This window comes from Vombatus ursinus, unplaced genomic scaffold (assembly GCF_900497805.2).
Source record: "Vombatus ursinus unplaced genomic scaffold, bare-nosed wombat genome assembly UNPS02014808.1, whole genome shotgun sequence".
NCBI lineage: Eukaryota > Metazoa > Chordata > Mammalia > Diprotodontia > Vombatidae > Vombatus > Vombatus ursinus.
The window spans coordinates 4,590,066-4,601,364 of NW_020954586.1; the positions used below are offsets into that span (position 1 = coordinate 4,590,066).

The following is an 11,299-nucleotide window of genomic DNA, read 5'->3' on the forward strand; positions in this document are numbered from 1 at the left end:
CTTTCTCCCCTCCAGGCAGTGGTCCAGGGGCAGCCCAGGGAATGGTGATCCACGCTGTGGGCCCCTGCCTGGAGCGGGGAGAGCTTTCTGATTTCACTGACTGTGAGCTTTGAAACTCCTTCTGCTCCCCCCTCTCAGCCAGGATTGTGCTGAGGGTGTGCCAGACACGGCCTCTGCCGTCAGTGGAGTATGTGAGCACAGTGGGGTGAGTCCTGGGCTTAGGAGCATTTCACACACTGACCAGTATTGCTTCCATTTCAAGATGTTATTATATTTTTTTTGCTGAAATTACTTTGAAAGACCGCTTTTGGGGTGTTATGCCAGGGACACAGAAACCGACAACCTCAGCCCTGCCCCACCCAAAGAGAAAGTTCATTTGGTGCGTGTGTGCGGAGGTGGGGGCCTGGAATCCCCTCTGTGTCAAAGGGGTCACACTGAGGGCGAGAGCCGCCGCTCCAGGGGTAGCTGCCAAGGAGAGCAGCAGGACCCAATGCTGGCGCTCACAGGCTGCTGCGGACAACTGGGCTCTGGCCGGCCATTGCTGAACCCTGTCCCCACCAGAGGTTATGTGGGTTTGGGGCAGGCCTGCAAAGCAGCTGGAACCTCCAGAAGCAATATGCTCTGGTGGGAAAGGATCTGGACCAGACTTTGGAAGCCAAGATTTTATTCCCAACCAACTGTGTGACTTTGGCAAGACGCTTCCCGTCTTGGACCTCAGAATGAGAGAATTAGATTACATGATCTCTGTAGTCTTGCCCAGGCTCCTCATACTCTGACCCCCAGGGTGCAGCCACTGCTTTGATCAGGCCGTGGGCCAAGAGCTCTGAGGCAGCCGGAGCAGAGCGGGGCAGGCCCGAGAGCCCGGCCTCACCGGAGGAGGACACATGCCCTCCTCTTCCCTGGCTTGCATTTTACTTGGAACGTATTGGGCTTTTGTTTTTTTTCCTTCCTAGAAAAGTCTGACAGAGATGTTCGGGGACGACATGTATTCTTTGGCTTCGAAGGAGGTGCTCACCAACATGTGCTCAAGGCCTATGCAGGTAAGCAAGCCCAGCTTCTTCCCCTGCCCCTCCGCCCGCCCTCCCGCTTGTCTTCCCTCCACCCTCTGTGGAAAGCCACCCACGGGGCGGAGCCGCCTCCCATGATGCCTCTGAGGGGACCATCCGGCTTTCTTCAGACCCGAGGCGAGGAGAGAGCGCTGGAGCCGTGGCCTGGGACAGTCTCCCCTGCACCAAGGGGTCCCCAGTTTCCTCACCCTCCCCCCCTTTTCACATGCTCACCTAATTCTGCCCTTAAGTTCCTGCAGAAAGGAGGATTCCTTAGCGTTCAGCTCCCCACCTCAGGTGCTGGGCCTGCTTTCAAAGCCTGGGCCCAAGGAGCCGAGGCCATCCCCCTCAAATTGGCCAGGGATACCAGCTGGGAGGCTGCTCCCCCATAAGGGGGCAAGGACAGAGGAAGAAGATGGGGAAGGGGAGGTTTGCCTTCTCTCCCCGAGATGTCGGAGGATGCTTCAGAGAGAGCTGGGCGAGTACCCGGGGGGCCAGGTCTGGGGCTGTGCAGGCTGTCAGCCTACCCTCAGGCAGTATTTAGTAATCAACCACTGTGTGCCAAGCCCTGACCTAGGCACTGGGGGATGTACTCCCAAGACCAGAGGGAATTCCTAAAGGGACCGAGGGTCTAACCCAGGGACACAAAATGTACACATCAATATATACACCAAGTACAAAAAAGCAAAAATGGTGCAAGGAGGTAACAGCGAGGGAGGAGACAACTAGAAAAGGCCTGGCTTTGAAGGAAGCTAGGGAGTGAGAGGTGAAGGTGAGGCAGGAGTGCCTTCCCAGCATGGGGAACAGCCAATGCAAAAGCTTGGAGGTGGGAGATGGAGAATCTTTTGTGAAACAAAAAGAACGGTGTGATTTGACAGACTGGTATGTGAAGTGGAGCTTTGTAAGATTAGCCTGGGAAGTCAGGTGGAGCCAGGGGTGAAGGGCTTCAGATGCCAGACAGAGGAGCTTGTCTTTGGTCCCAGAAGTAATGGGGAACCATGGGAGTTTGCTGAGTAGGGGTGTGGTGTGACCAGACAGTGGACTGGACGGAGGAGGGCCATGAGGCGGAGGAGGCTTGGGGAGGCTCCCGAGGGACCGGTGATGGGGACCTCATGGTCTGGTTCTGCTCTAGGGTGGGGGGAGGCTGGGGCAGCGGCGGCCGGGCAGTGGCATCCTGACTTTGACCCAGAGCGTGGGGCAGCCAAGGCCCTGGCGCTGTGTTCGCTGTGCTTCTCTCTTGCCCTTCTCTGCTTCCTGAGCTGACTGCCTCTGGCACCCCAGCACTGCTGCATACATGGGTCCTTCCCCACCCTGAAGGCCCCTTCCCCTCTGCCTTGATGCCCCCAGCACGCCAGCATGTCTGTCCCCGCCTTCCTGCTGAGCCCTGTTGGCCAGAGCCTGTCCACAGAGCAGCTGGGCAGTGAATGGGAGGGAGGCAGAGGCGCACCCCAGCTTGCAGCTGGGGAGGTGGGTGGCTAGGAAGGCAGCCCAGAGAGCGGCGGCAGCCCGGGTTTGCTCTGGCCAATACCCCGTGCCCTGTTGGCTCTGCCAAGGAGTGCGGTCCCCTGAGAGTGCCCGGGGTCCCTCCATCCTGCCGCCTGGCCTGGCACGCTCCCTCCTTAGCTCTGAGCACCAGCCACCCCCTATGAGCTGCTTGTCGCCTGCTCCGGGTCCTTGGGAACCATGGAATCCTAGCTCCAGGAGACCCCGGGTGAGGGGGCGCTGAACACTGAGTGCCCCGCTTGTGATAGCAGGACCGCTGCGAAGAGCAGCGGGAGGTGCGCGGGCGGTGGGGGGTTTCTCCAGCTCAGTCTAGGATTTCAGGCCGGCCCCCTCCAGCCCCACGCTGTGGCAGCCCTGACAGGACGCACGTTCCTAGGCCCTGTGAGAATTTGGGGGAGCATTCTGTCATCTCCCAGGGGCCGCAGGTATTTCCTGGGAATCGGCAGAGGAAGCCGAGCCGCCTTGGAGCGGCCTGCTGCTGGGGGCAGACTCCTAACCCTGCACTGGGGGGCAGGTGGAATCCCTGTGGCTGTGGATGCCGTGTAAGGCTTCCCATGAGGCTGCCCTCGGGGTGCCGGGGAGGAAGGAGCAGGGGCTGCCCCGCGGCCCCCGCTCGCTGTCTGGCCACACTTTGATCCGTGGAGTTTGGCAGGACCAAGCCTGAGCTGGGTCAGGGTGGAGGCTCCTGGGGGCCTTGCCCTGTGTGCAGGCCAGAGCCCAACAGGAGCTGGAAGGGAAGGGGGTTTGGGAAGCCGAGGCCCGCCCTCCCTGCCTGAGCCAGGCCTCAGTTCTGCTCCATTTGGCACCGCGTGTGCCTGCATGTGCGTGCGTGCGTGCGTGAGTGTATGTGTACACGCATGTGTATCCACGGACATAACTTTACATCATCCTGAACCTGCTCACACAGCGTCCAGAGCCCCTGTTCAGTCGTGGCCGGCTCTCCATGGCCCCATCTGGGCTATTCTTGGCAGAGATACTGGCGGGGTTTGCCGTTTCCTTCTCCAGCTCATTTGACAGATGAGGAAACTGAGGCAGGCAGGGTGAAGTGGCTTGCCCAGGAAATGTCAGAGGCCAGATTTGAATTCAGGAAACTGAAGTCTTCCTAATTCCACGCTCAGCACTCTGTGCGCTAGGGTGCCACCTCCCCGCCCCTCTTCCCCCAGCCCGTCAGGCCTCCTTTTTCTCTCGTTCTGGGAGCCTGGAATAGCAGACAGTGGGTAGCAGGACATCCCTGCTCCCAGGATCAGCAGAGGCTTCTGGGAAAGCCAGGCTGCTCCACCCAGGTGGTGCCTCAGTCTCCCTCAGACCCAGCCTTGTTCCTCTCCCTGAGCCCCTCCTCCACCCTCTTCTCCCCACCCCCATCCCCAGTTCACAGACCCTCCCCTTACAGAAGGCTCTTCGCTGAGCTGTAGTGGAATGTTCTTCTCATGGAGGATCAAAGTGGAAAGTGGCTAGAGACACAGCCCAGGCCCCAATCCCAAAGAGAGGGGCTTTTGAAAATTCAGACGTCCGGGTGGGAGGGAGCAGCCAGCTCCCTGAAGGCCTCAGGAGGCTGTTGGCTGCTTGCTGTGCTCTCAGCCCCAGCCCAGCGTGGGGGCACCCTGGGAGCTGATAGCGCCAGCTGGTATCTCCCATCACCATCACCCCAAAAACTGCCCCAGAGAAGATCTGTCCCAGCCGTTGGGGAGACCAGTGTAGGCAGGGGCAGGCCGAGATTAGAAGGTCAGGGCAAGGCTGGCATTGCCATTTGTCTGAGACAGTGAAGAGCCAGAGTTGAAGCCACACCCCTAGAAGCAGACACTGCCTGCGCTGTCGCCCACCCTCTGCCCCATCTCAGCAGTGACCAGCCACCACCTCCTCACCGGACGGTGCCAAGCTCTCTCTATGGGCAGCCATTGGGATACCTGGCCTTCTTTCCCTTATTCAAGGCCACTGATTCTCTCTCTAGCCCTCGTTCTCGTGACTGCTCCGTGGTTGGCGTGCCCTTCCCCTCTCTCCAGCTTAGATGACTTACTCCCTGCTCCCCCACCCACCAGAGGCTGCCCACTAGCCTGGGCCCCAGCCCCTCCCTGCCCCCTGAGACCTTCCTCTCCCCTCCAGATGGCCTTGTACTTCTGCACGGGCGTGCTGCAGGACGAAGCTCAGTTTCGACACTATGCCCTCAATGTGCCCCTCTACACCCATTTCACCTCACCCATCCGCCGCTTTGCTGACATCCTGGTGCACCGGCTTCTTGCGGCCTCGCTCGGTAGGTTGGGGCCCTCCTGCAACCGCCCGTGTGGGCCAGACTGAGGGAAGCGGGTCACCCCAGGCCACCCGGCAGAAGGAGAATCCAGCCAGAGGGCAGCAGCCGACGCTCACCACAGTTACTGGCCAGGCCCGGGGAGCCAGCCTGGGAGCTGGTGTGGAGTCCCAGCGTGCCAGAGCTGGGCAGACCAGAGAAGGCCAGCCCAACCCCCCCCCCCCCCCCCCCCCCGGGCAGCCCGGGGAAGGCCCCCCCCCCCCCCCCCCCCCCGCCCCCCACTGTAGAGAGAGGGACAACCCCTGCAAGGCCCTGGCCGGACTACTGCCCTCCACGTGTTTTGTGGATAGACTTCAGAGGGAGAGAGAAAACGGTTACTTGTTTTTTCTATTTATTTCCATTGTGCTCCTCTGTGTTTTATTTTATGTATTTAAGAACGCAGTTCTGAGGAGGGGTCCCTCTGCTTCTGCAGCCTGCCTGCTGAGAGAGGGGTCCATGGCACAAAGTGAGGACCCCCAGGGCCAGACGTTCTCTGTGGAGGGAGCTGAGGGCCCAGGTCCTCCCTTCCCTCTGTCCTCATCCTCGCAGGGCTTGCAGGAGAAGGGAGGTAGCCTGCAGCCCCTGAAGGGCCCATCCCCTCTCCTCACCAGGTTCCAGAGAGCCCCTGAACCTGGATGCAGATGCCCTCCAGAAACAGGCTGACCACTGCAATGACCAGCGGATGGCCTCCAAACGGGTGCAGGAGCTCAGCACCAACCTCTTCTTTGCAGTCATGGTCAGGGTAAGGCAGTCCAAGGCTCTGGCCCTTCTCGCTCCCTCCCTCAACCCTCATCCCCAGGCTGAGATCACTCCTCCCTCGCCCTGGCTCCTGGCTGTCTCTGGACTTGCCTCTGAAAGGGGAGCAGAGGCTGGGGTTTGGGGTGCAGCCCTAGCCTCAGGAAACATAGTGTCCTCCTTGCCTAGCGGTGCCTGGGCCTGCAGGTGACCTTGTGGCATCCTTGCCTCCTACAGAAGAGCGGCCCCTTGGAGTCAGAGGCCATGGTGATGGGGGTCCTGAACAAGGCCTTCGACGTGCTGGTGTTACGCTTTGGAGTGCAGAAGCGTGTCTACTGTAACGTGAGTGCTGCTGGGGGCTGGGGGGAGAGAGCCCTGCTTGGGGGGGGTCCAGGTGCCCTGGGAAAGGAGAGAAAAGGGGAGGCCTCTCACCAGTGACAGGAAGAGACGGGAGCAGGAGGGACAGCCCTGGAGCGTCATTCTGGTGCCGAGACTGGGGCTCTCCCTGGCAGGGAATGGGGAGAGCCCGAAGGCCCGTGGGCTGCCTCCATGGGAGTCAGAGACCCAGCCTTGTCCTCTCTCCTCTTCCACCCTCTTCTTCCCACCCCCATCCCCAATTCACAGACCCTTCCCTTACAGAAGGCTCTTCACTGAGCTGTAGTTGAATGTTCTTCTCATGGAGGATCAAAGTGGAAATGGCCTGGAGAGCATTTCCATGTCATGAATGACACCACAGCTGGAGACAGTGTCCTTTACCAGGGATCCCTGTCCTGGCAGCATAACCCCCACGTTCTCGTGGCTGCTGCCTCCTGTCCCGGGTTGGGCCCGCCTTAGCTCCCTGCACCCTTTGGCTGGTCGTGCTGTGTGCTTTGGGGCCTGACCTTGCACTGTGTGTGTCCACTCTGAGCCCTCCCAAGAGGGGGGCAGTGTCCTGGGCTTGGCATTCCAGGCTCCCTCAGGGAAGGTGCTAGGCTCCCATCGCTGACCCGCTCCCCGCCCCCTCTCCTGGAGTGATCGATGGCTTGGCTTCTCCAGGCTTAGCTGAGGGTCCTCAGGCTGCAGGTGTCCGGTGAGTTCCTCTCCAGGCCTGGACTGGAAATCTTTCCTGCTTGGGGTAGGGCCCACCCATGTTGTGCTCTGCTGGGACAGCCTTCCAGAACCCAGGCTTGCCTTCATGCCCTGATGAGGCATTGGGGAAAGACCTGGCCATGCTTCAAGCCTTAAATAGAAAATCTGAAGTGCCCGCTGCCATCTCCTTCCCCTGCCACCTCCTGGTCAGGGCCCTCGATTCAACTCCGCAGATCCGCGGCCAAACACCTCCTTCCTGGGCCTCCTGGGATGTGCTGCCCCCTTACTGGGCATTAAGCCACGGTCTAGAAAACCGAGGTCCCACTTCCACGTCATCTGTCAGCCCCGGCCTTCACTTGGGAGAAGAGGTGAAAGCTGTATCTCTGGTCCCGGGGCCTCGGATGTCCCAGCCCCAAGCAGTACCTCGCGGGCTTCCATCTTCTGTCCCCACCCCAGTTACTAGAAGTGGGTAGAAGTTAGCAGAGTGTAGGTGAGCTCCCCAGTGTAGCACAGCACCCATCTAGCCGGACCATGAATGGACTCTGATGGGCATTTCTGTTTTTCCTCCATCTGCTGGTGGCCATGGCCTCCTTCCTTCTCCTGGAGCCTGGGCTCGGAAGGACCATGATTGCCCTCAGCCTGTCAGCTCGCCTCTTACTAAGCTGCCAGACGGAGGATGGCTCGGGGTCTTGTTGGGAGAGTGGAAGAGGTGCAGACGGAGGCTTGGGGGGCAGGGTTGGGTGTTGTGCCTCCAGGGGGCGTGGTGATTCCTGAACCAGTAGCTGGAGCTGGACCCCTGAGCTGACCAGAAATCCAGAGGGCTCATTATGTCTCCCCACAGGCCCTGCCACTACAGGATTACCAATTTAGGAAGGTAGGGAAGAAACCAGAGCTCACCCTCATCTGGGAGCCTGAGAACCCCCAGCAGAAGGCGGTACACCAGGTGAGGCCGGCCTCCCAAAGGCCATGGAGCCCAGCCCCCTTGTTTTACAGAAGAGGCAGCTGAGGCACAGAGGGGAGGTGACTTGTCCACGGCTGGGCTTCCTGACTCTTGTGTCTCCTATACCATCCAGCTGCCTCTGAAATGGGCCCCCCAGAGGACTCCTGTGGAGGGGCAGGGGTCAGGCAACAGGCCCTGGCTCTGCCTGGTCATCCTGGGGGAGGGGGATGGGCTCTCCCCTGGGGCTGACCTTTGCTCTCCCTGGCCGCAGGTGATTGCCATCTTCAGCCTAGTGGAAGTTGTTCTGGAGGCCGAGGACAATACCCTCAAGTACAGCGCTGTCCTCAAGAGGCCGGAGGCGGGGGCAGCGGCAAAGCGAGCGCCGGAGGATGGGCCAGAGGATCGAGACGGATGAGTGCCCAGCATGGTGACCCAGCACTGCCTCCCCTCTGCCTGGCCAACTCGACTGAGCTGGACGGACGGGACCTCTCCGAGCCAGAGGGGATTTTAAGTTTGTTTAAAGTTTAAGTTAAGTTGAACAATTTGGGAGTTTTGTTGGAGTTTAATTTTAACGTGAACTGCAGGCAAAGGGAAGGGGGTGGGGAATGGACTGAGATATTGGAAGAGCGGCAGGAGAGGAGGGGGTAAAGTGCCGCCACACCTGCAGGGAATGCCCCATGCTCTTGGCCTCCCCTAGGCGAGACCCATCCATGGCAGTCAGTTGCCTGGCCCAACCAACTTGGGGCTTTCTTGGTAAATCCACATCATGGAATAAATCAAATGAGAAGGGATGGTCTGGTATATGTGGCAGTAGGAGGGTTCTTGGCTGCTGCCAAGAGAAGGTACACAGGCCGCCCCTGCTTCTGATCCATCTGTGGTGCTGGACTCTTCACTGCCTCTGGGCACCAGGGATGTCTCCATCACCCAGATTATTTATCTCGCGCCCTGGGTAATTTATAGACCCACCCTAGCAGGAGATTTATGCCAAGCATGTCATTTCTACTAATTAAAAAATACATAATTGGTACACAGGATCCCAACCCCCCCCATAAATCAGCAGAATCCCCTCCCCACAGCAATACACACAAGGTTGGCGGTGGCCATTCATAATGTCCTCATGACATTCAGACCAATGGTGTCCCCTAGGAACAGAACCTTCCAGGGCCTGGGCTTCTTCCTGGCAGCTTTCCTGGCCTTGGCTGTCCCTCTCTCATCCTAAGCCAGCCCTCAGAGGTAGAGAGATTAGACATCCCTGAGAAGCAGGCCCAGGAACCAAAGGGGGACCTTCCCAAGAGGCAGAGCTAGGCCAGATGTCATAGCAACCTGAAGGAGGAGGAGGGTCCCCCTGTGGGGTCGGATGGACGGCCTCGTTGGGAGTGGGCTCTCTTTCCCTACAGGTCTTCAAGCACAGATGGGACCGGAGCCTTCATGGAGGATGTGGTAAAGGGGATTGTCGCCAGGTTGAGCCCCAAGGCCCATCCAGCTCTGGAATTCTGCGGCTCTCTGGCTTGTGACTCTCGTGATTCTGAAAGAGTGTACCTTATTTTAAAAGAAAAGAACAGATGAAGGGGGGAGTGGAGTCACATTTTAGGTCAAGATATATTCAGGCATGGTGGCCAGTATAGGGTAAGGGTCAGCCATGGGAGAAACCCAAGGGAAGCTGTTGCCTTCTTGTTCCAACCACCTGGAGAGCAGGAAACAGCCATCCTCTGCCATGAGGGGTGATAGTGTCACGAGGTGGGCCTTGGTTAGTCGCGCAGTTCTTGGGACCCTCCCTCTCTGTCAGCAGGAGAGCAGCCGACGATCCTTAGGTTTGCTTCAGTGATAATTGTGTTTTTGAAGAGATGAAGGAGGCATGGAGGGAGCTGCTTTTCCAGATTGGACTGGTAGCCCCCTGAAGGCATGGAATGCTTGTCCTTTGTGGTGGCGGACCTGAGCTCCGCGATCTCATTTGTGTCCATCCCCAGGAGGGCCTTCCAACCAAGCTTCCCCTGGTCAGAGAAGGGAAACCGAGGCCTGTTGGAATATTCCAGATGTGCCCAATTAGGCTGTCTCCTCCACCCAGCTTCCTGCATTTCAGGGACGCTGGGAAATGAGGACCCCAGGAAAGAGAGCACATCCCAACCATCTCCATCCTTAGGTCTTAGATTTCCCGGCCACACTTAGTGTGGAAGAAGACACTGGGGCCCAAGGAAAATTCCAGTTATCCATCAGTCCCTGAGGTACTGACTAACTGCTCTTGCCCTTATCAGCTTCCATCAAAGCCAGACTGGTACATGGGAAACCCCTTTGTGACAAAGCTGTGCTGGATTCGGCCTGCGTGGATTAAGTGAGGGACCTTTAGCGGTTTCTGTTCAGGGGCTTTCACAGATTCCCAGCAGTGACCCAGAGGGTCTACTGAAGATCTCTGACGAGCCCTCCCACAGAGCCCTCCCACGACCTTGTGAAGCGGCCCATTCCACTTTGGAATAGCCCCGTCACCCGGTCTTTCCTGACATCCCACCTACTTTGTCTCCTTGGCTCCTAACAAGTCTGCTAGCTCTCTGCTCCCATGTGACAGACTGAGGACTTGAAGCCGGCTGCTGGCCCCCTCAGGTCTTCTCCTGCTAATCTGCCCGATTCCATCATTGCGTTCTCGTACAGTGTGATTCCAAGATTCTTCGCCATCTTCATCGCTTGTCTCTGAACACACTCCAGCCTGGACCCGAATACAATGCTGGGGGGGGGGTCTGACCAGAGCAGAGTAGAGCAGGAGTCTCAGCCCCCCCCCGCCACAGTCATGGAAACGGGGCCTCTCTTACCAGCTTGTGAGCCACAGAATCCACAGAGAGTTTCCACAGACTGATCTCTAGCCAGACCTCACCCACATGCTCCTTGTGGACTTTGACTCTTTGAACACAAATGCAAGACTTTACATTTCTGTTAGTTAATTGTCATTAGATTTGGCCCAAGTTCTAGATTGTCAGGACCTTCTTGGATCCTCACCGTCATCCATTGTATGAGATCTACTGTCCGTGCCTTTTTCTGAGTCGTTGATCAGAGCAATAAATGGCCCAGGGCCAAACACAAATCCCTGGGGTGCTTCACCTGGAGACTCCTTCCGAGTAGATTCAACCATTCAACCCGTTCTGAATTTGCCCAGCTACACTCATCTGACCCACATCTCTTCACAAGCACTAGCACGAGAGACTTTTTTGTCAAAGGCCTTTCTAAAATCTGGGTGAGGAACTGACATCAGCAGCATTCTCCTAATCTGTAACCCCATCAGAGTTCTGGCACAGCCTGTTCTGAATGAAGCCATGTCAGTCCTTTATGAGCCCCTCCCCACCTCCTCCCCAGTCATCCCATCAAGAGTGAATTCTACAGTGTGGCCAGGAATCGAAACCCAGCGCACAGGTTTAATGATCAGACGGTTCTCTTCCCATATGTCCCTTCTTCCATCCCATAGGGTCTGTGCCATTCCCTACAGTCTTTCAAGTGGGTTATGATCAGATCGCCGATCCCTTCATGACCCTACGATATAGTTTGTGTGCACTAGGTAGCTGGGCCTCAGGTAGGGCAGTAGACACTTTCATGCCATCTCCCTCCTTATCTTGGGTATCACCTCTCTCTTAACCCTCTTTGTCTTTTCCGGTCCAAAGATCATCCTCGGTGGCCGAAACCATCCATTACTTGCCTTCGTTTTCATCTTCCATTGATGTCTTTTTAAAACCAAGGTTAGGTGAA

General features: G+C 57.9%; 1 protein-coding gene across 1 annotated transcript in view; it reads left to right on the plus strand.

Annotated features, from left to right (window-relative positions):
* Positions 1–10,665, plus strand: part of DIS3L2 (DIS3 like 3'-5' exoribonuclease 2) — a 356,721-nt gene extending 346,056 nt beyond the window's left edge. The window contains exons 17-22 of the mRNA XM_027875294.1: positions 954–1,040; positions 4,650–4,797; positions 5,442–5,572; positions 5,803–5,907; positions 7,475–7,576; positions 7,845–10,665. Coding sequence (XP_027731095.1) covers positions 954–1,040; positions 4,650–4,797; positions 5,442–5,572; positions 5,803–5,907; positions 7,475–7,576; positions 7,845–7,988 — 717 coding nt within the window. The 3' untranslated portion in view covers positions 7,989–10,665. The remainder of the gene's footprint in view (positions 1–953; positions 1,041–4,649; positions 4,798–5,441; positions 5,573–5,802; positions 5,908–7,474; positions 7,577–7,844) is intronic.
* Positions 10,666–11,299: the final 634 nt, after the last annotated feature.